At 41.4% G+C, this 25,430-nt stretch overlaps 1 protein-coding gene across 4 annotated transcripts in view; it reads left to right on the top strand.

The window, feature by feature from the left end:
* Window positions 1–21,030, top strand: part of pter (phosphotriesterase related) — a 137,783-nt gene extending 116,753 nt beyond the window's left edge. Inside the window, exons 5-6 of one of the 4 annotated variants that reach the window (XR_011350117.1) lie at window positions 18,588–18,723; window positions 20,695–21,030. Coding sequence is in view for 3 of the 4 variants with exons in the window: in XM_069914267.1 (XP_069770368.1) it covers window positions 18,588–18,664 (77 nt within the window). In the remaining variant the exon portion in view is untranslated. Of the gene's footprint in view, window positions 1–18,587; window positions 18,845–20,694 lie in introns of those variants that run through there. The other 3 variants (XM_069914265.1, XM_069914266.1, XM_069914267.1) reach the window with 3 other exon arrangements.
* The last annotated feature ends 4,400 nt before the right edge of the window (window positions 21,031–25,430 follow it).

Raw genomic sequence — 25,430 nt, 5'->3', positions numbered from 1 at the left:
ATGGGAAGAAGGCAGTTCAACATGGATTAAAAATAGAACAGACGATAGGAAGGAATATCTGAAAAATAGAGAAATCGCGCCTGGGTTTATATTCTTAAGCATTTAATAGAATATATAAAACATCACTTACTGATTAATTTCTCTATTATGACTAGAGCGAGGTTTTGTATTGTACTTGTAATAGAGTTTGGATCATTTTCTTGAAATGGGGTTGTACTGGGACTAGTATTATATAGTTCACGAAGAAAGTTTATTTTCTTTAGATTAGCATTTTTTTGTGTTATGGTGACTGTATAGGGTTTTTGGATGAAACCTGGAGCCGGACTTCCATGTAATACACGGAGCAGACAATCTACTATTTCTCTATTAGAGAGTGAATCTTGCATTGTAGTTGAAGTAGAATCTCTGGTTTGGATTTAGAGCTGTTTTTCTATGGCACCGTTCCCACGTCATGGATTGAGAAAGCTTTCAACATTATACCATGAAACACATAAATTAAAAATCCTTTCATCCTTGCCTCTTTGATTCATTCCTTATGATGGGAATGTTTGTGATATCCGGTTACAATATATTGTTGAAATACATTGTGGCCTTGTGGTTGGAGTCGACATGGGACTGGATATAATTAACCATGTCAGCAGCTTGGTGAATATGAATAATGCTGTGCCATTTCATCCCGTAATTTGCACTTGCTCTGTAACGGGAAGACTTTGGGGAAAGAAAGGTCCTTGTGAGTGGAATTCTGCTTGTGCATTACAGTGATTTGGGTGAAATGAATACATCGATCTAAGTTTTTACAATAATTGTATACTGAATCTACCTTTTAATACAGTGCTCTCTGACTGCAGAAGGTGGACTTTCACTTCATTATTCATGTTAATGCTGATATTTTTTTCATATTGGCTGGGATCCCGTTATCATTGCTACAATCGATGTTATTTTAAGGGCAGAAACGATTTTCAAGCTGGATGTATTTCTAGCCTGCTTCTTGAAGTTATTATTGTATTACAATTGGGACATGATTCAAGTTCAAGCTCATTCCATTGTCTCAAATGTATGTATTTTATGACTTTTCATTATTTGTTCATTAATTTCCCCTTTTGTTTCAGTACAGTAAAAGCCTAGAGCATGGTGATGATTAAAAATAAATCTCCATAATACCTGTTGGTGCCATATTGCAAGATACAAGTAGAAATAAACCAGAGAGATCTTTAAGCAATTTCTCACCATTTTAGGGCACAGCATCATCACCTGAAGTGTATATGCATGCACATTATTGGTGCTTGTCCAACAGAAGAAACTGAACGATGACTGAAAGCGGGACTTCAGATTGACTTTCTCCCTTGTTAAACCAAAATCAATGCAGTCAACTCAGATCACTTTAAGGACTAATCCAAGAAGCCTGTTGAATTTCAATGCTGGAGCACTTCATTTCTTCCTCAGATCATTAAAAGAGCACCCGAACTCGGATACAGTATAACATCATATGCAATTCATGTGTTCTTTGGAGCAAAAATGACTTTTTTTTTCCAAAGACAATATAACCAAAAAATATTTAAATAATAGTGTATGGGCCCATTCTCAAAAATAAAACTCAAGCGTGGTAAGAATCTTTAACATTATAGAAATGGGGACAATTCATAACTGGCCAGCCTGTGTATGAAGATACGGTGAACTCAAAACAGAGTGCATTATATTGCAAGGAGACTTTAAATTGGGGAAGCCAAGGAATTAACATTAAACTGTAATCGGGTTCACTAAATTTGCAACATCTTAATTAGTAAATGTGTGGCTAGGTACAACAATAACACAATCAACCATGGTTGAGTTGTATAAAAGGGTCGAGGAGTCAGTGTTCAGGAGGAAGATTAAAAACTTGGCTGAATGGTGTATTAACAACAACCTCATACTAAGTGTCACCAAAACCAAGGAACTAATTGTGGATTTTAGGATGAGAAAACGAGAGGTGTGTGATGGGTATATTCTAAAAAACATTTATATATAATATAAAATAAAGGAGATAGATTGCAAGAGTTCAGAGTGTAGGTCACTTCACAAACAAAATAACATTTAAAATGCAAGAGCTTGCTGAAAGTGAGACATTTAGGCACTGAGTGCCTTTGCAAAGACAGTAACAACTATTATGGAAAGGCTTTGCTAAGGAACTTCAAAAGCAGGTGCAAATGAAACCATCTCTACTCAGAGGCTAATAAGATCTTTCAGAGACTGGATCTGGAGCCCTGCAGAAAGAACATGTGGTTTTGCAAGCAGAAAGAGGAAAAGACTAAACAGGCTTTCTCTAAGAGAGAGAGAGAAAATTGGAGTTTTGCAGTCACTTTAGAGACAAGCTGGCAAGCTGTTGAAACTCCATTTTGAGGACAGGTTGTGAGTTCTGAGTTCAGCTGTTGAAAAACCCTTGTGGTCCTTGCAAAAGAAAATGGCTGGCTAGAGTGTTTCACCTGAGATAAGGGAAACATGAGGAACTCTGTGGTGACCTGGAAGAAGAGGTTATCACTTGGAAAACCCTCTTGGGGCAAGTTTCTTCAGCAAGACACTGAAGTGACTGATGGAAGTAAATCAGTTTGTGAGTGTGTCCAATGAGCAATGAAACTCTCTCTGAAACCAACAAGAACCTTCTTGAGCAGTAACCAACTACATTTAAGCTTGGTGAAAATCCATAAATGTTAAAATCTGTGCACAGTATAAGATTTGCCTGGAGTGAACTTGGAGGAGTGAGAAGTGAGATTGGACTGCGAATGAAAGAACATTCCTGAACATATACACATTACACACACGTGTGCTTGGAATTAGAAGGGGTTAAGTTAATAGTAATAAAAGTTTGATCCTGTTTTTATGTTTTAAAAAATTAAAAGAAACCTTTGTTAAAGTAACCATTTGTCTTGGTGAATTTCTATTGCTGCTGGGTTTTGGGGTCCTCTGGGCCCATAACAGGTGTACAATCCAATGATCGTTGGGAGATCAGAGGTGGCGAGTTTGAGCAAATTTAAATTCCTGGGAGTCACTATCTCAGAGGATCTTTCCTGGAACCATCTCACGAATGTCATTGTGGATACAAATCATTGTGCTTCTACTTTCTCAGGAATTTGCAGAGCTTTGGTATGCTATTGAAAACATTGGCAAACTTCTACAGATGTATAGTGGAAAGTGTGAAAATCAGCTGCATCATGGCCTGGTATGGGGGCACCAATACCTTTGAGCGCAAAAATCCTGCTGAGGGTAGTGGACATTACAGGCAAGAATCTCCCCAACACTAATTTTTAAAAAGTGAAATAATAATTTTAAAAAAGCAAAAGCTGGACATTGCAAGTGGATGATTTTCAGGCCTGAAATATGTCCTTTGGTTCACTTACATTTATGTTTCATGTTTCCAGAATCCCCACTATGTTGCTTTTCCTGTGTTTATCCAGCTGGTAGAGGCCTTCTGACCCATGTTTTAATGCAAACAAAAATGGAGAGTGCTCAAAACATCCACCAGATTTGGCAATATCTGTGGTAGTGTTTCATTTTAGGACCCCATTCAATTTCACTAGAAAATTAAAGATTGTTTTTTTGAAGCCAAATAAAATGGTAATAAGAATCGGGCTGATAGCAGATAGTTCACATGAATGATTCTTAGAAATAGGAATGAGAGGCAAAGTGAAAGCAGAATCACAATATATTCTACCCACATGTGACAGGAAGAGGATTACTAGAGCAGAAATAGGGCTGATCAGAGACTGAAAAGAAATGTAAATAGGAAGGGGAAAAGGCATTGCTGAGGTATTAAGTGAGTCTTTCAATATACTGTACTTCACAAAGCAAGAAGATGTTTCTGGAGTCTCCACAATTGAAGATATGGTTGAGATACTGGATGGGCAATTTAGCAAAGTGGAGAATCCAGAATATTAAGAATCGGTATGTTTACATAACAGAAGAAAGCCATTTTGTCCATCATATAGGAATAAATACAGTGCCCTTCACAATGTTTGGGGCAAAGACGCATTTGTCCGTTATTTTCCCCCATGTTCCACAGTTTTAAATTTGTAATCAAATAATTCACATGATTAAAGTTCAAATTCCAGATTTTATTAATGGTTATTTGTATACATTTCGGTTTGACCTTGTAGAAATTGCAGGACGTTTTATACAAAGCTCCGCCATTTCAGGGCACCATAATGTTTGGGATATTTGGTTTCACAGGTGTTTGCGATTTCTCAGGTATGTTTAATTGCTTCATTGGTCCAAGTATAAGAGAGCTAGGCTTGCTTCTAAGATTTTGATCACTTTTGGAGTCTGCAGTTGTCATTTTTCAACATGAGGACCAGAGTTTTATTTAATTTAAATTTAGACATACAGCATGGCAACGTACCCTTTTGGCCCACGAGCCCATGCTGCCCAACCACTCCCAACTGACCTACACCCTGGTACATTTTGAAAGGTGGGAGGAAACTGGGTCACTTGGGGAAGGCCCACGCAGACCTGGGGAGAACATAAAAACTCTTTTCAGACAGCATGGGGTTTGAAAGCAGGTCCCAATCGCAGACGAGGAAATAGTGTTGCACTAACTGCTACGTTAACTGTGTCACCCAAGTTTTGCCAATGAAAGTCAAAGAAGCCATTACGTGGCTGAAAAACAAGAATAAAATTATAAGAGACATCACCCAAGCATTAGGATCACCAAACTGTTTAGAACATCATTAATAAGAAAGAGCATACTGGTGAGCTCAGTAATCAAATTTTCTGGTGTTTGCTACAATATTGTGGTAATTAGTATTTGTGAACCCATATCAATAACTTTTGAGAATGAAGTAGTAATTAAAAGAAATGATGTAAATGTAAATATATTATGGCTGTGTATATGATATTGTAATTTAAATGTGTAATTTTAATTTAGCTAGTTGTTTATCTCACTATTATTACATTTAGTGATATACAGAAATTACAATTTATGAGAAACATTAATACAAAAATCATGACTAAGGATTCTGTCTGGTCTGGTATGGGAAGTGGATCATGGGGGGGGGTGGGGGGACACCATGAGTTACTGCATTGGGTGACACCAACCCTAATGATGCCTCTGGTTCAAAGTGAAAAACTGCAAAATTATTGAATGGCCAATCAGTGACCTGATCTAAATCCATTTGAGCATTTTTTCCACAAGTTGAAGAGAAAACTTTAGGGAACAAGCCCAAGAAACAAGCAGGAGCTGAAGATAACTGCAGTAGAGGCCTGGCAGGACATCACCAGAGAAGAGACTCAGCACCTGGTACTGACTTTGAATCAAAGACTTCAAGCAATCATTTTCTGCAAGAGATATGTTTCTTTGGCTTGGCTTCGCAGATGAAGATTTAAGGAGGGGTAATGTCCACGTCAGCTGCAGGCTCGTTTGTGGCTGACAAGTCCGATGCGGGACAGGCAGACACGGTTGCAGCGGCTGCAGGGGAAAATTGGTGGGTTGGGGTTGGGTGTTGGGTTTTTCCTCCTTTGCCTTTTGTCAGTGAGGTGGGCTCTGCGGTCTTCTTCAAAGGAGGTTGCTGCCCGCCAAACTGTGAGGCGCCAAGATGCACGGTTTGAGGCGTTATCAGCCCACTGGCGGTGGTCAATGGGGCAGGCACCAAGAGATTTCTTTAGGCAGTCCTTGTACCTTTTCTTTGGTGCACCTCTGTCACGGTGGCCAGTGGAGAGCTCGCCATATAACACGATCTTGGGAAGGCGATGGTCCTCCATTCTGGAGACGTGACCCATCCAGCGCAGCTGGATCTTCAGCAGCGTGGACTCGATGCTGTCGACCTCTGCCATCTCGAGTACTTCGACGTTAGGGATGAAAGCGCTCCAATGGATGTTGAGGATGGAGTGGAGACAACGCTGGTGGAAGCGTTCTAGGAGCCGTAGGTGATGCCGGTAGAGGACCCATGATTCGGAGCCGAACAGGAGTGTGGGTATGACAACGGCTCTGTATACGCTTATCTTTGTGAGGTTTTTCAGTTGGTTGTTTTTCCAGACTCTTTTGTGTAGTCTTCCAAAGGCGCTATTTGCCTTGGCGAGTCTGTTGTCTATCTCATTGTCGATCCTTGCATCTGATGAAATGGTGCAGCCGAGATAAGTAAACTGGTTGACCGTTTTGAGTTTTGTGTGCCCGATGGAGATGTGGGGGGGCTGGTAGTCATGGTGGGGAGCTGGCTGATGGAGGACCTCAGTTTTCTTCAGGCTGACTTCCAGGACAAACATTTTGGCAGTTTCCGCAAAGCAGGACGTCAAGCGCTGAAGAGCTGGCTCTGAATGGGCAACTAAAGCGGCATCGTCTGCAAAGAGTAGTTCACGGACAAGTTTCTCTTGTGTCTTGGTGTGAGCTTGCAGGCGCCTCAGATTGAAGAGACTGCCATCCGTGCGGTACCGGATGTAAACAGCGTCTTCATTGTTGGGGTCTTTCATGGCTTGGTTCAGCATCATGCTGAAGAAGATTGAAAAGAGGGTTGGTGCGAGAACACAGCCTTGCCTCACGCCATTGTTAATGGAGAAGGGTTCAGAGAGCTCATTGCTGTATCTGACCCGACCTTGTTGGTTTTCGTGCAGTTGGATAATCATGTTGAGGTACTTTAGGGGGCATCCGATGCGCTCTAGTATTTGCCAAAGCCCTTTCCTGCTCACGGTGTCGAAGGCTTTGGTGAGGTCAACAAAGGTGATGTAGAGTCCTCTGTTTTGTTCTCTGCACTTTTCTTGGAGCTGTCTGAGGGCAAGGACCATGTCAGTAGTTCCTCTGTTTGCGCGAAAGCCGCACTGTGATTCTGGGAGAATATTCTCGGCGACACTAGGTATTATTCTATTTAGTAGAATCCTAGCGAAGATTTTGCCTGCAATGGAGAGCAACGTGATTTCCCTGTAGTTTGAGCAGTCTGATTTCTCGCCTTCACTTCAAGCCAAAGCCCAGGAACAATAAAGCCCCCAGAAAGAGGTTCAATGTTGGAAACCTGCAGTCAGACGAAGCGAGAGGAAACTTCCAGGCAAACCTCAAAGCAAAGCTCGACGATGCAACCCGCCTCACGGACCCGTCCCCTGAAACCCTCTGGGATCAGTTGAAGACTACCATACTGCAATCCACTGAAGAGGTACTGGGCTTCTCCTCCAGGAAAAACAAGGACTGGTTTGACGAAAACAGCCAGGAAATCCAGGAGCTGCTGGCAAAGAAGCGAGCTGCCCACCAGGCTCACCTTACAAAGCCGTCCTGTCCAGAGAAGAAACAAGCCTTCCGTCGCGCATGCAGCCATCTTCAGCGCAAACTCCGGGAGATCCAAAATGAGTGGTGGACTAGCCTCGCCAAATGAACCCAACTCAGCGCGGACATTGGTGACTTCAGGGGTTTCTACGAGGCTCTAAAGGCTGTGTACGGCCCCTCACCCTAAGTCCAAAGCCCGCTGCGCAGCTCAGACGGCAAAGTCCTCCTCAGCGACAAGATCTCCATCCTCAACCGATGGTCAGAACACTTCCAATCTCTTTTCAGTGCCAACCGCTCAGTCCAAGATTCCGCCCTGTTCCAGCTCCCTCAACAGCCCCTAAGGCTAGAGCTGGACGAGGTCCTCACCCTGGATGAGACATATAAGGCAATCGAACAACTGAAAAGTGGCAAAGCAGCAGGTATGGATGGAATCCCCCCCAGAGGTCTGGAAGGCTGGCGGCAAAATTCTCCATGCCAAACTGCATGAGTTTTTCAAGCTTTGTTGGGACCAAGGAAAACTGCCTCAGGACCTTCGTGATGCCACCATCATCACCCTGTACAAAAACAAGGGCGAGAAATCAGACTGCTCAAACAAAGAGATATGTAACAAAGTACTAAACCTAACCATTTTATGTCTCAAATCTTAAGGTGCCATAAAGTGAAGGTAAAATATATAAAAGTGATGTAATTTTTACAGGGTCAAACCAAAATGGAGACAAATAACCTTGAATAGAAACTTCACTTTAATCACATGTGAATGGTTTGATTACAAAATTAAAACTGTGGAGCACAGAGGCAAATAAAGGAAAAAAAAGTCTCTCCAAAACATTATGAAGGGCCCTGTATTTGTCAAGGATTTACCATGTTGTGAGTGATAATTATTGAGGTTTTAAATGGTTGATGTGTGCAAGGGCAAGATGAGGACAGGCGGTGAATTTGTGCAGAGTTGTTGCAACCATATCTCGATCAATTAATATTTATCAGTTTTTAGCTGGTGGTTTCTTTTGAAATGTGATCAGGTCCGTTCAAATGTATAAAGTTCAGAGCTATTCAATGATTTGTTGGACTGCCCCTTTGACTGGGTTTGCAACTGGCGCTGCGGAAGACTTGCAAATTTCTGCAGGTGGACTGTTGAGGGGATTCTGATGATCGGTTGCATCACTTTCTCGTTCGGAAGTGCCAAGTGGACAGGACAGGAAAATTCAGCATCAGCCTTCCCTCCATCAAGGACATCTACAAGAGGCAATGTCTTATAAAGCAGCCTCTATCCTCAAGGACACTCACCACCATGGTCATGCCCTCTTCACAGAGGCACAGGTTGAACACCCAGCAGCTCAAGGACAGCTTCTTCCCCTTAACTTTCTTAATGGACAATGAATCACAGACACTACCTCACTTCCTATTCTTTTGCACTTATTTATTTATTTTAAGTCTTTTATAGCAATGTTTGCACTGTAATGCTGCCACAAAACAACTAATTTTGTGACATGTCTCTGACAATGAATTCTGATTCCGAACCTAAGATTTTACATCAAGTTGTAACTTCAGAGTTCCTCAAAGCAAGGAGAAATGTGATATATTGTTTGCTTTTTACTATATGTAATTGTTTCTTGCTTTTACAATAAACTGAGATTCATCATGTTCTCATTTGTGCAAGTTTCTCAACATATTAAGCGACCAACCATAACTAGAAGTGATATAAACACAGCGTGTCCACATTTATTCTCTACCAGAGCAACTTGTTCCACGCACTGGCCCTTTCTTAGGAGTCCTGCATATTTTTTCTCCACAATATGTTTATTCTTGTGTTTAGGAACCTGCCTCCACCACATCTGCAGGCAGTGAATTTCAGATACCAACCGCACGCTGCATTAAAAAAAAAAGTAATTCACTTTTAATTCTCTACCCCTTTCATTTGTGGCTGATCTTTAATTCTCTCCACCTCCAGTAAAAGGAACAATATGCCACATTCCACACTGTCCAGACCCTTCATCATTTCATATACTTCTGGCAGACTTCACCTCATCTCCAAAAGAAGTTTCCTTATCTCAGGAACCATTCTTTCTAATATTTTCTGGATTTTATATAATTCCTTCACATCCCTCCTATAAGGAGGAAATCAAAATTGAATACAGATTTCAGATTCATTGTCAGAGTATATATATGACATTATATACAACCCTAAGATTCTTTGTTTTGCAGATGAGGCAGAATTACCACTTATTGATCATGCAAAAAAAAAACTGTACACAGCGTATGTGGTGCTCTATCGAACAGAAGCTAACACATAAAACATAAAATTTTGTTCAACAGGCTTTATTCGACATAAACTTACACAGAGCTAGCTGTGAGGAATGCTGTTGCAAGCTCCGAGACTGTCTTCGAAGGGCCGGCTCTAGCTTATATCCTGGAGGGTGATTGACAGCCGGCCAAGTGTTGTCTTGTCCCCATGCTCTTCTGCAGGTACAGAGGTCGCCCCCTGCAGTAGGCTGGTGGTGTACTACCACATTCACCTCCTTCTTTAAAATTGTCCCGGGGTGGGGGGAGGTTGCTGTTCGTGGTCTACCCTGAACCCCAAAACATATACACATTATTTACAGATTGAGATGGTCTGGCGGCCGTCGGAGTCTCTTCGGCCATCACAGGACTGGCTCCTGGTCACTAGTCAGTGAGAATATGCGGGGCCTGGGGGAAGAGGCCGGAGCGGCTGGCATGGTGGCCGGGGGGTGGGGGGGGCGGGTTGAGGTGTGTGGGGGCAGTTCGTCCCCCACAGTAAGGGGGTCTTGAATGTCCCATAGCTGTCCGGGATCGGGGGGGGGCGGTGTGTGTGTGTGTCAGGCCAGTGTGGTCCTGGGTTGGAGGGTGCTGTGCTGTGGTGGGTGCTCCTGCTGGTGCCAGGTCCCTTGTTGAGACAGTGTCCTCCTTGCCGCTGCTGAACCTATCGTAGGCGTAGTTGTGGTTGGCGTCTAGGAGGAACACCTGCTTGACCAGGGGTTCAGCCTTGTGTGGCCGCATGTGTCTACGCAGGAGCATCGGTCCCGTGGACGCGAGCCGTGCTGGGATAGACTTTCCCGTCGCCGATTTCCTGGGGAATGAAAGCAGGTGTTCTTGAGGGCTCTCGTTAGAAGCCGTGCACAGGAGTGACCTACTGGCATGGACCACCTCGAGAAGGGCATCCTGCCAGTATTCTATGGACAACCCCTTTGACTTGAGGGCCAGGAGAACTGCCTTCCAGATCACCCCATTTTCGCTTTCCACCTGTCCATTACCTCTCAGTTTGTAACTAGTCGTGCGACTAGTCGCGATGTCCCTTGCTGTCAGGTACTGATGTAGTTCCTCACTCATGAAGCTAGACCCCTCCGGTCGCTGTGGATAAATGTGGGGTAGCCGAACATGGTGAAGATCTGTTTCAGTGCCCTGATGACGGTGGCCATGGAGGTGTCTGGGCAAGGGATAGCAAAAGGGAAGCGGGAGTACTCATCTATGACCGTGAGAAAATAGATATTCTGATTTGTGGAAGGCAGGGGCCCCTTGATGTCCATGTTGAGGTGCTTGAAGGGCCATGTGGCCTTTACAATATGAGCCTGGGGCGGGTGGAAGAAATGAGGTTTGCATTCCGTGCAGACCCTGACGTCCCTGATGGTGTACGGGAGGTTCCAGGGCTTGATGAAACGGTATAAGCAGGTGACACCCGGGTGGCAGAGGGACTCGTGCAGTGCCTGCAGCTGGTCGTCGTGGAGTGATGCGCAGGTCCAGGAGAGAGCGTTGGGGGAGTCGTTAAACTTCCCTGGATGATACAGGATGTCGTAGCTATACGTTGCCAGCTCGACTTTCCAGTGCAAGATCTTATCACCCCTGTGGGTAGTGTTGCACATGTACACCATGGCCTGCTGGTCAGTGAGAAGGGTGAACCTCCTGCCGGCCAGGTAGTGGCACCAGTGGCGGACCACTTCCATGATCACCTGGGCCTCCTTTTCAATGGTGGAATGCCCTAGCTTGGAACCGTGGAGGATCTTGGAGAAGAAGGCTACCAGGCGCCTCCCTTCCCCCTCCTTGGTTGAGGGTAGCGGTGAGGGCTACATCGGAGGCATCACTCTCCACCTGAAAAGGGGAGTCCTCATTCACGGCTTGCGTCATGGTGTCTACAATATCCTGCCTGATGCGCATGAAGGCTGCCTGTGTCTTGGGTGGGAGAGAAAAAGTTGTGGCCTGGACCAGTGGGCGGACCTTGTCCGAGACATGGGAAATCCACTGTGAGTAGTAAGAAAATAAGCCAAGGCACCAGAGGAGGGCTTTGATCATAGGGGGGGGAGGGCTAGCTCCATTAATGGGCGCATCTGTTCTGGATCTGGGCCGATGACACCATGTGCCATGATGTACCCCAGGATGCCGATGTTGAACACGCACTTCTCTTTATTGTAAGTGAGGTTCAGCTCCTCAGTCGTCCGGAGAAATTTTTCCATGTTGGCATCATAATCCTGCTGGTCGTGCCCACAGATGGAGACATTATCCAGGTACGGGAAAGTCGCCTTTAGCTTGTGCCGGTCTACCATATGATCTATCTTCTGCTGGAAGATGAGGGTGACACTCTGCAGGTGGCATTGGATGTCTCAGCCCAGGAGGACTGGTGTGCAGAGTTTGGGCATGACCAGGAGCCTGAAACCAATGTATTTCTCCCCCCCCCTCCCTCCCCCCACACTGTCAGATCGGCCGAGCAGTGCCCCAGGGTATTGATAGTCCGGTCCTTGGCAGTGAAGGCAATAGGGGTGATGGGGTGAATTTTTAACTTTAGTGAGTGAGCCATACTCAGATGAATGAAATTCTCAGTGCTGCCACTGTCGATTAGGTACTTTGTTACCTGTCCATTGATTTTGATGTCCATCGTGGAGTGCCTGAGGTCATGGGGGATGTTCCTGGTCAGGGTGGTGGCCGCTAGGACCATCTTGGGGTCTGAGTCATCGTTCCCTGACAGTGGAGGTGAGTTGTGGCTGTTGGCATCCTCTGCAGGCATCAGGAGAGGTGAGTGTCGACCGGTGGTGTTCTCCGTAGGCGCGCGATGTGGTGTGCAGTGGTTAGTGGTGTCCAGAGGCATGGGGTGCATTGGTAGGGTGGCCTGGTCAGTGCCCGTGTTGACCATGTCATCATCATCATCATCGGTCCCATCTTCGTTGGAGGCCTGGGAGGGCCTGGGTGTCGGTGGCACCGGTGCCTGACCGGCCCAAGATAGCGACACCCCGTGGGAAGGCAAGGTATGCTGGCCTTCTTTCCCAGCTGAGTTAGTTGCGCCAAGGGAAGTGATGTCATGCTGCCAGCTGTCACTGAGGGTGACATCATCACAGGCAGCGGAAGTGACATTATTCCGTAAACCAGAAGTGACGTTGTTGTAGTCTTCGGGAGGTGGCGCTGGCAAGAGCGAGGGCTGGTCCGGGTGCATGGCGTGCATACGTCAATCATTGCCAGCAAGGCCTGGAGTTGGGCCACCGGGGTTGGGGAGGCCGGAGGTGGTTGTGAGGGCAATGGTGTCGCCCGGTAATCGCACGTGACAGGGATCGTGAGGGGGGGGGGGGGGAGGGAGGTCGTAGAGGGCCGCTGAGCTGCCAGCTGGTTTCGAGAGGCATACTTTGGCAAAGTGGCCTTTCTTGCCACATCATGAACAGTACAGTACAGGTTTTTGTCCAGGCAGTTTTGGTGCGATTGACGATCAGACCCACACTGGGACCCACAGTACTTACAAAGGCATTGGGCGCACGCAGCAGTGATGTTTTCATCCGCGGTTTGGTCTAGGGCCACAGCAGCAGACTGTGCTGACTATGCGGAGGCCTGTGGAAGTCTGGATTCAAAGGCTTCGGTGTGCAGGGCTGTTGCCTCCATGTTTAAGACTACCTCTATTGTTTTGGCCAGGGAGTAGATATTGTCCTCTAGCAGGTTCTTGCATAGCCCTCGGACATAGGCTTCTCTGATCAGTCTCTCAACCTCCCTTTCATTTACCCTGGGTTCAGCCAGACAACGTTGGGCCAACTCACTGAGGGCTCCCAGGTAGGACTCAGCCGTCTCCCTGGGCAGCTGGTCATGGATACTTAGGAGGTACCTTGCAAAGACCACATTCGTAGGAGGATGTTCATCGCTTCCGAGTACCTGGTGCATTCTTTGAGTGTCTGGAAGGCTCAGGGACCCAGCTTCGATTGGAGTAAGATAAGCCTCTTTTGGTCAGAGTCCAGGATGTTGTTGGCGGTGTGCCTTGATGATCACTTCGACTGTGTGCTTCCAGAACTCGAAGCGTGTTTGTGCTTCCAGGCGGCGTGGGTCGATTTCGAGCCTCCCGGCGCTCAGGTGCTTTTCCATAGCAGCTTTAAAATTTTATGTCGAATAAATTGTGAAGCACTATTGAACAGAAGCTAACACACAAAACATAAAGTCTGTTCAACAGACTTTAATCGACATAAACTTCCATAGAACTAGCTGTGAGGAATGCTGTTGCAAGCTCTGAGAGCTTCTTCGAAGGGCCAGCTCTGGCTTATATTCCGGAGGGTGATTGACAGCTGACCGGGTGTGGCTTGGTCCATTCAGGTCAGCTGATTGACAGCCAGCCATATCTTGTCCCCGTGCTCTTCTGCCGGTACAGAGGTCACCCCCTGCAGTAGGCCAGTGGGGTACCACCACAATGTAAACAAATAAAGAACTGTAAAATGATAATGAATGTAAATGAATGTGCCCAAGTAAGAGTCCTTAAATGAGTCTCTGATTGAGTTTGTTGTTGAGGAGTCTGATGGTGGAGGGGTAGCAGCTGTTACTGAACCTGAACCTGAACCTGAACACAATACTCCAGTTGAGGTGGGACCAGTAATTTAAAATGCCCCATCACGATTTCTCTGCTTTTATACTCTACTGATAGAAACTGGAACTGTGTATACAGAGCCAAGCATGGTACATTGTAACAACAAAAGTGACCTGGAATCGAATCCAGCATGCAGTCTCTAAGGAATGTTCCCTGTGTGGATTTTCCCTGCGTGCTCATGTTTCCTCTCACCTATTGAAAGTTTGGTAAATTAACAGGGTGGCAGGGTTTCATAAGTCAGAAGGACCTTCTACCAAGTGTATCTTGCAAATTAAAAGTGAAAAAAAATTAAAACAAAACTATTGGAGAATCTTAGCGGGTTGAGCAGCGTCAGTTGGAGAAAAAGAATGGTTGATGTTCTGGTTTAGAACCCTTCGTCAATACTGAGAGCTTGATGGGAAGAATAGCCAGTAAAATACTCAAGACTGGGTATGCCTGAATAATTTTGAAAATTTCCCTGCCATTTTCAATATAAATCCCTCTCTGCTCTTGCATCCCTTTCAAAGCTCTACACTGCTTCTCTTTGTATTTCCTACCAAAAGGTGTCTTTACATTTCTGAGACATATTCATGAAACAATATTTATGTATTTATTTACACACATGAATACTTGTTCTGCATGTGTATTGTTTGTAGGTGTATTATGTCTGATTGTGTGTCTGCATGTTTGGCACCGAGGACCAGAGAATGCTATTTCATAGGTTTGTGCTTGTGCAGTCAGATGATAATAAACTTGGCTCAACTCTTCATTGTGTTTGCCCATCTCACCAGCCTGGTTATATCCTGTTACAATCGATCACTATCCTCTTCCCAATTCACAATATTGTAAATATTGAACTGAAATAATGAGTCATATTGTAATTTGAACTGGATATTATTGGATAAGATTTCAATGTGAATGTTCCCTATTGTCCACTGCAGTATGGAAGTGCCATGCCATTCGATATTCAGTTATCACATGCTCATTAACCAAGATAATCAAGGGCATTAAATACATTGTCACCTTACCTCAAATGACAAATAAATATTCACATCTACATTACAATACTGTTTATGCTCTTAAAGTATGAAATTGCTCATTTGACAGCATCTTATAAATATAAATCCATTGCTTTTGCTCAGAACTTGAATCTAAGCTGAAGGAGGTAGAGACTTTTGATTGGAGATGGTGAAATACAAAGGTCAAGTTCATCTGTTCATGAAAGTGACATTTCATTAGCTTTTTTTTGAGGAGACATCTTAGACTAAATTATAAAGGTGAATTTGCTTTGGCTACCATTCCATATATTGACTTACAGATTGTAAAGAAGATTAGAAGTCCATTTGAGGTGTACCTTCAACAAATATTTAAGCCTACATTTGAAAAGAATTAAAGGAAAGACACAAAACAGGAAGCAGGAAAAACACACACACCTAGAATTCTGTAGGAGTTTTCAAATCTGTCATAAAATTAGTGCATACCCCGAACAGAATGTGTAACTAGTTTACATGTATTCCCTGGGATTTCCCCTGCTCTTACTTGTTCATCTGGAGAAACACCTGCACGGAAATTGTACCCATACCGTATCCAGTTCAAATCACAATGGGTTTTTCTTGTTATATTAGGCAGAATTAGATGTTGGGCAACAAACACACACTCATGCAAAGCAAGTATTGTTGAACTGATTTCAGTATTTTATAGAGAATAACTAACAAGTGGCCAGAATTCTATCCAGTCATATTGCTCAATAGAATGGGCTTCAAGAATAAAATAATGTTTTATTATCAATGGACACAACTATGAGCCATATATGAATCAAGCAAGACATTAACTTCCTTGTGCTGAAAATGACAAATCATATCCAAAGTGCTGCAGAATTGTGGATCGATAATAGGAATATTGATGTGAATTACATTAATTCTGCAAACAAACCAACTGAAGTGATATGACAGACAAACTGGTTAGCTTATTTAATTTGTTAATATATAACTTGTCTTCATCATCATTTCCAGCTACAAAAATCTCTTTTTAACTAAAATGCACTGAAATGAAAACGGATCATTATATACTGTAATTTTATTTAATGTATTGAACATGGGGTCTTTGTGGCGAGCACAGATTTTGTATGACCATAAACATGCTGGATCTCATTGCTTTATCCCTATCCAGTGCCATGTAAACAAGAACATAACTATAGAAGATAGTGACCAATCCCAGGATAGTTGGGAATAGTGGGATTGAAGTGACCTGAAACATTGATGAAAGGCAGCTTTATTTTAGACTTTGTTGTTGAAAAAATGTTCACTGACGCTGACTAAACAGGAACTGAAATTAATTAACTATATTCAATGTTAACTATATTAAAAAATGTACACAGAATTTAAGACATCCAAGGTTGAAGAAAGTGTAAGTCAGAGGAGTAAAGAGTTTTAAACTGAGTCTGAGGAGAGTTTGTGCAATTCCCTTCTTTGTTGGATTTATGGTTGCTATGACAATCATTATTTTGCTGCTTTATTCTTTGACTATGTCAGCCAGGTCAGCCCAACAGAGACCAGGAGGTGAGAAACCAGTAAAGTGGTGAAACTGCAGCCTTTTTAAAGTAGCTGATTGTTTGTTTTCCCCTGTGAGTTGTCAGGAAAGCTCACTGTCAACTTGATATGTAAGAACAACAATCTGAAAGCATCACAGCATCATCTCACAGCGATGGTTCAGATCTGCTGGATAAACGCTGAGAATATGCCGACTTCCTTTTTCTCGTCACAGAAATGAAGCCCTTTTAACAGTCGAACATCAGTGACCTTCCAGTGCAATGTTGCTACATATTTGGCAGGAGTTTGATAGGTTTGGTCAGAGATTGTTAAATATTAATGGGATTATTGCTTAAAAAGGATAAGGTGCGTTCTTACCAAATGGCAATGCAGGTGGAAGGCCAAATCCTGTATCTATTACATAATGTCTTTATATTCCTAAAAGTTCTTATTTTCCTTTTGAGCATTATTTTCTCAAGTTGGGACTTGACCTGGACTCAGGAAGGTTTCCTACATAAAAATAGACCACCCCATATCATATGCTATATAAAGGTAGACCACCCCATACAGTGTGCCATATCCTATATAAAGGTTGACCACCCCATACCATATCCCAATTGCTTGGTGCCTCAGAACATATGAATGCTGTTTAAATTATTTACAATAGTGGACCAGGGTGAACAATGAAGGTTCCAAACTGTGCATTTAATACAGAACATTGCTTCCATAGGTTGGAGTATTCAGGATGGTTGACCATCTCTTCTATGTTCACACACTGGAGTGTGCATTTTGTCCTAACTCTTTTCACTGATTCTATTTTAATATCATCTATTTTTTGTTGTTTCAATTCTGTCAAAGATTAATGCAAGGCTTGCTAATGATGTGGTTGATGAGAATTTTATTTAAATTGGAATGGTGCCATTCATTTACTGATTTAAAATACTGGATTAGAGGATAGTATTTTATAAAAGTATTATTTTAAATAAAAGTTCATGATGATAACGGATTTGATGTTAAACTGTCCAATTCTGTCACCTGCCTCTATTTGTATTGGACAATATAAATATTTACACAATTATTTTAAGGATCATTCTATCATCATTATATTGCAACAGAAAATAGTGGAAGATTTAGAATGTGTGTCCACAGCCCTGAATTAATGTATATTACAAAATACATGAAATATATATTGAAATATAATTGTAATCTTGAAGCACTTTAGACATTATTAACAATATTTTACCCTGATACTTGGTTCAATTACCAACATCACCATATCAAGACTGCATTCAAATGAAGGATGGAGGAGAGTAAACTGTAAGCAATATGAAAATAGCTGAGGATGAGATGTCAGCTAAACTGAAGGTATCGCATCGAACCATGTGCTTTCTAAATCGAGTGGCACCAGAATGCAGACAGGGCAAAGCAATCTGACAAACATTGGATCAGATCAAAGCTCTGCACTCCTATCATATCCAGACATGAGGGTTTTTAATGAATGAACAACTAATGTGAGAAAGAACCTCCGTGAATGTCCTCACCATGGACAATGACAGAACTCAAGTTCAAAAAAATCAAGGCAGAAGTATTTGCAACAATCATAGTTTAAAAGTGACCAGTGGGTGTGCCATTTTAGCCTTCATTGAGATTGCCACCATCAGTGTAAATTATTCTGTAGGGTGATATGAAAAATCATTGAGAACATGAGATATAACAAAGGCTGTGTGTCCCAACAATAACCTAGCTGTAATGCTTGAGGCAATTTTTTTCCAAAGCGAATTGTATATCTAGTCAAAAGTCTCCAATGTAGTTATGACATAGCTACCCAACAATGTGAAATATTGCTCAAGTATATCCTGTTTATTAAAAAAATCAAAACCACCTCATCAATTTCTCATCAATATTAGTTCATCAATCTCTGATCAAAACTGTCTCACCAATCCACCATCAGGTGTTACAATGAAGGGCGATAATGACAACGTTATTCAAGCAGTACTTACTCATCATTAACTTTTTTATTCATGCTCTTTAGGGGTCTGTGAGGAAAAACTTAGCTCCGGACTTAGTCTTCAAATAAACATGGACAGAAGTGCTGAATTCCAGAAGTGAAGGAACAGACATACTAAGGCAGCATTTGATTGAATGTCGGATCATGGAGTTAATGAGAGGTGGGATGCAATTCTCAACCCAAGATAAAACAATTAATGCTGTTGGGGTCCAATATGTACAGAGTGATAGCTTTCCACTGGAAGATCAAAGCAATTTTTAAAAAGGGGTCAATTATTTTTGGACATGGAGAATAGTGATAGTGAGCTTAATGTGGAGATGGCGAATGCATTAGAGCATTTTGAGATCAAAAAAGAGGTGGTAATGGGTTTCTTCAAGAGCTTCAATATGAATGTCCTTGGGGACTGATGGGATATATCTTACTTTTTCAAAAAAAGCAAGTGAGGAGATTGCTGTGGCATCAATGAAGATCTTTGTATCCTCACTGGCAACAGATAAGGACCCAAAGGACTGGAGAGTAACTGATGTGGCACCATTGTTCAAAAAAAGGAATTAAGGATAATCCAGGAAATTATAGGCTGGAGAACCTCACATCAGTGGTGGGGAAATACTTTGGGAAACGAATTATGCACATTTTGAAAGGCATGGTCAGATTTGTGACATTCAGAGGGTGACATGAGGGTGTCATGTCTTACAAATTTGACTTAGTTTCTTGAGGAGGTGCAAAGGTGACTGGCAAGTCTAGGGCAGTGGATGTTGTCAACATGGACTTTAGAAAGGCATTTAACAAGGTCCCTTATGGTAGACTGTTCCAGAAGTTAAAGACACAAGGGATTCATGGTAAAATGACAGCTTAATTTCAGAATTGGTTGGCCTATCTAGGGGTGTGATGAATTGGTATTATTCTGGTGCTGGAGATACAAATATTGGTTGAGCTGTGGACATTGCAGAGAGCTATTAAAGAATACAACAGCATGTAAATCATTGATAAATATAGGTAGAGAAATGGGAGATGGTGTTTAATCTAGACAAGTTGAACTTTGGGACATCAAATGTAAGGAAGCATAAGTAGCTAATATCAGGATTCTTAAAAGCATTGATATGTAGAGGGATCTGGGGGGTCCATTGAAACTAGTCTCATAATTAGTTCAGATGGTTAAGAAGGCATAAGATACACTTGTATTCACTGGTCAGGCATTGAAAATAAGAGTAAGGAAGTAATATTGCACCTATATAAAAGTTTGGTTTGGTTGCACTTGGTGTATTGTGTGCAGTTCTGGTCACCCTATTACAGGAAGGATGTGGGGGCTTTGGGAGGAGTACATTTACTGCATGCTGCCTAGATTTAAGAGTGTGAACTATGGGGAGACATTGGACAAACTTCAGTTGTTTCCTCTGGAGTGTCATAGGCTATGAGGAACCTAATACCTAGTAGGAGTTTATAAAGTTATGGAGGCACTGATAGGTTAGACAGTCAAAATCTGTTTCACAAGGAAAAAAAAGTCACATGCTATTACCGTGCAAAAGTTGGGGGGGGGGGGGGATGAAAATGAAAAGGAGATGTGCAGGGCAGCAAGTTTTTTCAAACAGAAATGTCACATGCTATTACCGGGGGAAGGGGGAGGGGTGGAAATGAAAAGGAGATGGGCAGGGCAGCAAATCTTTTTCAAACAGAAATGTCACATGCTATTACCGGGGGTGGAAATGAAAAGGAGATATGCAGGGCAGCAAGTCTTTTTCAAACAGATATGTCACATGGTATTACTGGGGAGGGGGGGAAGGGGGAAGGGTGGAAATGAAAAGGAGATGTGCAAGGCAGCAAGTCTTTTTCAAACAAATGTCACATGCTATTATCGGGGGGAAGGGGGAGGGGTGGAAATGAAAAGGAGATGTGCAGGGCAGCAAGTCTTTTTCAAACAGAGTGCCAGGAACAGGCTGCCAGGGTTAGTGCTGGAAGCAGGTGCAAAAATAGTGTTTGAGATAAACACATGAATGTGAAGAGACTAGAGGGATCGAGGCCACATGCAAGCAGCAGAGTTTTTTTAAATTTGAGTATCATGTTCAGTGTGGACATCATGAGCTGAAGGCCCTGCTCCATTGATGCATTGTATTATATTCTACACTCTATAAAGAAGTTAAAGGAACAGAGGAATTGGGGGACGTGGCCATGCTAATAAGCTGAGAGGAAGTGTTTTGAAAGAGCTCTCCACAAAAAGAATTAAAAAGACAGTTTAGAAGCTCAAACACCCGAATTTTATCATCAAAAGTGGATAAAACTAGTGCTAAAGGACTGAGGCAACCAAAACTGAAGAAGTAACAGCTTTGCCAGGAACATCAATGGAGTGACTCAGCAGAGACTTGGGAGAAGACTTTAATTTCTGCTTCGAACCAATACTAGATAAATCAGCAAGACCAATAACTTAGATGAAAGCAGCAAAACCACAATTTCATACATGAAAGATCTAAATTTTAATGATGTATGGAGGCAATTAAATCCCACAGAGAGAGACTACTCTTTTTACTCAAGGGTACAAAACTCACATACAAGGATTATCTTATTTTTAATGTCTGTCCAGTTAACAAATAGAGTGATTAAAACAGAGGAGTTATCAAGAATGATAAATGCTATAAAAACAGAAACAGACACTCTAGTGTATAAGCAAAAATAAATTAATGACATTTTTAGACAATATTACATGAAATTATACAAATCAGAATTACTAGGAGGTGAGAACAAATTGAATGTTGAACTTCCAAGGCTGGAAGAGAGAATTAGATGGAATAGAATTAGATACTCATTTCACAAGGGAAGAAATCAAAAAGGCCCTGAAGGGTAACTACAGGCTGATAAATCACAGGGAGAGGATGGAGTTTTATAGACATTTCAAAGAATTATTAATGCCCCTGTTACTGGATGTCTTGGACCAAGCTGTGGAAACACAGACCTTCCCGGAAACATTCTCAATCGTGATGATTACAGTGTTACCAAAAAAGAATTGCTATCTACAAAAAATATGTCATACAGACCAATATCCCTGTTAAATGCTGGTTATAAAATACTAGTGAAAGCATTGGCTAATAGATTAGAACAATATTTTCCTGAACTTATACATATGGACCAAGCAGGATTTGTTAAAGAAAAACATTCCTCAAATAGTCTAGGAAGATTATTTAATATAATACATGTGGCTAAATCAGAACAAAATCCAAGTGTTACAGTTTCCTTAGACACAGAAAAAGCATTTGGCAATTTAGAATAAGCCCTTTTTTATTTAAAACACTGGAAACATTTGGTACAGGCAGAACATTTATAAATTGGATAAAACCTTTATACCATAAAGTTCAAGCTAAAATAATCAAAAAAATAATCAGATGTTGGTGGTGTTCCCCTTGAGCAGATTGAGTAGACAGGGATTCCCCCTGTCCCCAGCACTTTTATTTTAGTGATTTAACCACTGGCAGGGGTAATAAGAAGGGTCTGGATATGAAGGGCTTCAAAGTTGGGCAAGAAGAACACAAAATCAGTGTGTTTGCCGATGATGTGCTATTGTACCTATCAGAACCAGCTAAGTCTTTGGAAAAATGACAAGTAGCACTAGTAAAATATGGAAGAATATCAAGCTACAAAATAAATATGGATAAAAGTGAGATAATACCATTAACAAATTTTGAATATGAAAGATATCAAAAAGGAAGTAAATTTAAATGGAAGACAGATGGAATAAAGTATCTTGGAATAGAAACTGGGAATAACTTGGAAACTAAATGATGATCCTCTTCTTGGGAAAATAGAAAGAGACCTGTAGAAATGAAGAGACTCACCGATTACTTTGTTGGGAAGGGCTAACTGCGTCAAAATGAAAGCGATGTCAAGCCTATAATATCTTCTTCAATCGCTGCCTATTCCATTACCTAAAAACGTTTTTAAGCTACTAAATACCATATTTGAGAGTTCTTATGGAATAATAATAATTGCATTGGAAAAACTGACATGGGACTAGAGGTTGGGAGGACTTCTGGATTTCAAAAAAAAATTACCTAGCTGCACAGGTTAGATTTCTCACAGCCTTTTTCACTGAAGACACACCCCCTCCACCCCCAATCTTAGGTTCAAATGGGAATGTACTCAATGAAGGAGGGGGAAGCAAAAGACTTTATCTATAAATGGAGTGTCAAATCCTTAAAGAAAAGACAGATAACCCCATTCTAATACATATGATTAGAGCGTGGCAAGAAATTAATGAATGTATACGAAAAAAAGTAGGCATATCAATAAAAGCACCACTGTGTAAAAATGTGTTATTGCCTATGAATATGGACAATAGAATATTAAATTTGTGGCATGACAAATGTGTAAGATGTATTAAGGACTGCTACACGGTAGGAAATCTTATGTCCATTGAACAACTAAAGTACAAATACTAAGTGACCAATGGGACCTTCTTGTGTTTTCTCCAGCTTAGATCATTCCTAAGAGAAAGATGGGGACCAACATTGACCCCACTTTAAATTAGTGAAACTGAATGGATGGGGAACACACCCAAATTTATAACAAAAATGTACTATCCTCTCCAGAGCAAAAGTGCAAAATTAGGGTTGCAGAAGTCAAGGTAAAGATGGGAGTCAGACTTGGGTGTGGTGATTTCAGAAAGAAGCTGGTCAGATTGATGTAAGGACAGCATGACATCAATTATAAATGCAAGATATGGATTGGTTCAGTATATTTTTTTACAGCAATTATATCTTATTCCACAAAAGTTACACAGATCAAAAACCAAAATTTCAGAGATGTGTTTTAGATGTGGGACTGAGACAGAACCTTTTCTACATGCCATGTGGTCGTGTGTGAAAGTGAGGCCATTTTGAGAAGAAATTGCAGAAATATTAACCAGGATACCAGGAGTGCCCTTCATGGGTGACCCAGAGCTATATCTATTAGGTAATTTCATGGAAATAAGCGACAAATTGACCAAATATCAAATCTCATTTATAAAAATAGCACAGGCGGTAGCAAAAAAAAATTATCACGATCACTTGAAAATCCACCTCCCCTCTACTCATATCACGATGGACTGTGGAAATAAACAGCCTATGGAAAAAAAATTACATGTAACTTAAACAATAAATATGACACTTTTGTAAAGGTGTGGCAGCCATACCTGGACCACATAGGGGCCCAGATACAGTAAGAAAAAGGGGAAAAAAAGGTATAAAAGTACCTTTTATATAAAAAGGTAGTTTCCACAACTGTACTCTATATACTTAAAATACATGTAAGTTCTGATGCTGAACAGATCTGTAAGTATGGAAGAGGGGAGGGAGGGAGGGACTGTTTTGTTTTTATTGGTTGATTCTGTGAGAAAAAGTTTAATATATTGTACATTTAAAATTTTACTATGTATATTGGGAAAAAACAAAAATAAAATATAAATCTTTGAAGATGGCAGAATAGGTTAAAAAAAAATTCAACTCAGTGTGTCAGAGGATTGAGTAAAGAGAAAGGAAGTTAAGAAATGACTTTGTAAAACACACAATCACTAAGTTCCAAATTTAAGAAATGGTGTGAGGACATTGACAAGTTTACAGAAAAGATTTACTAATGGGATTCCAGGAACATCTGTATTGTAATGAGAAAAAAGGATAAAGGGATGGTTCTCCCTAGAATGCTGGTAGGTGTTAACGATCTATTCTAAATGATTGGAGTGTGCACTGTTCCAAGTAAAACGCAAAAGTCTGCAGACACTGTGGTTGAAGTAAAAACACAAAGCTGGAAGAACTCGGTAGGTCAAAAGCAGTACTTTATATAGCAAAGACAAAGATACATAACCAACGGTTTTGGGCTCTCTTCAGGACCTGTCTGTTTACTTCCCCGAGTTCTTCACCTTCATATCTTTCTCCACAGTAAATACAGTTGAAAAATACAGTACTCAGCACCTGTACTCATTTAAGATCTCACCCATAAATAAAAACACTTGAACAAAAAAAAAATCATATTTGGCACAGAGTGCAATCTAATCTCTCAGTACCACCAACTGAAGTCTCCTTCATTGCTATATCATGTCATCAAAATGTTGTAAGCTCATTTTGTTTTGTTTTATTACTATTGATGCACATGATTACATTTCATATCCCTCACTAAGACTTCTCCACTACAACTGTATGGAGTTGCAGTTTAATTCCCACAGTCTACCTTTAATTTTGAAGTATTTCTTACTGAAATTTAAAATTTATCGATAAAAAGAAAAAAATGGTGTGTCTATAATTACATAAAAGAAATAACAAGGTTTTTTTGATATAACTCCTACAGGTGTTCAATATTAACAGTCACCCTATACAATCAAATGTTATATGATAGGATTTTCCTTCTTTCAAAGTCCCGTAGATTAAAGCACTAAAATAACTTGGCCTTCTAATTTTCTCATATCAATTCCAATGTTGTTTATAAAAACTCTCCACCAGTTCTCAGTATTTAATAATTGTGCAATACTCTTGTTAGTTTGAATTTTGAATTGTCAATCATTCTTTTTTCAGGGTCACTGAATGATTTCAGCCTGACTCATTAAGAAAGACGTTGTTAATTTTCTCATGTACTGATCCAGTTCCCTTTTGAAATTAACCTTCACTACTGAGTCAGACATTACATTCCAAATGCTGACAGTACTCAATATGCAATAAAGTTTATTTAAATGTTGCATTTAGTTCTTTTGCTGAGCACCTAAAGTTTTGAGTCCTCTGGCTCTTGATCCACAAATTGGAACAGCACCCGATAAAAACACAAAGCCAGAGAAACTCAATAGGTCAAACAGTGCTCTTTATATGGCAAAAATAAAGATACATAAGCGATGTTTTGGGCTTGAGCCCTTCATCA

The sequence above is a fragment of the Narcine bancroftii genome, chromosome 1, assembly GCF_036971445.1.
Source record: "Narcine bancroftii isolate sNarBan1 chromosome 1, sNarBan1.hap1, whole genome shotgun sequence".
NCBI lineage: Eukaryota > Metazoa > Chordata > Chondrichthyes > Torpediniformes > Narcinidae > Narcine > Narcine bancroftii.
This window is presented reverse-complemented; position numbering and strand designations above follow the sequence as displayed.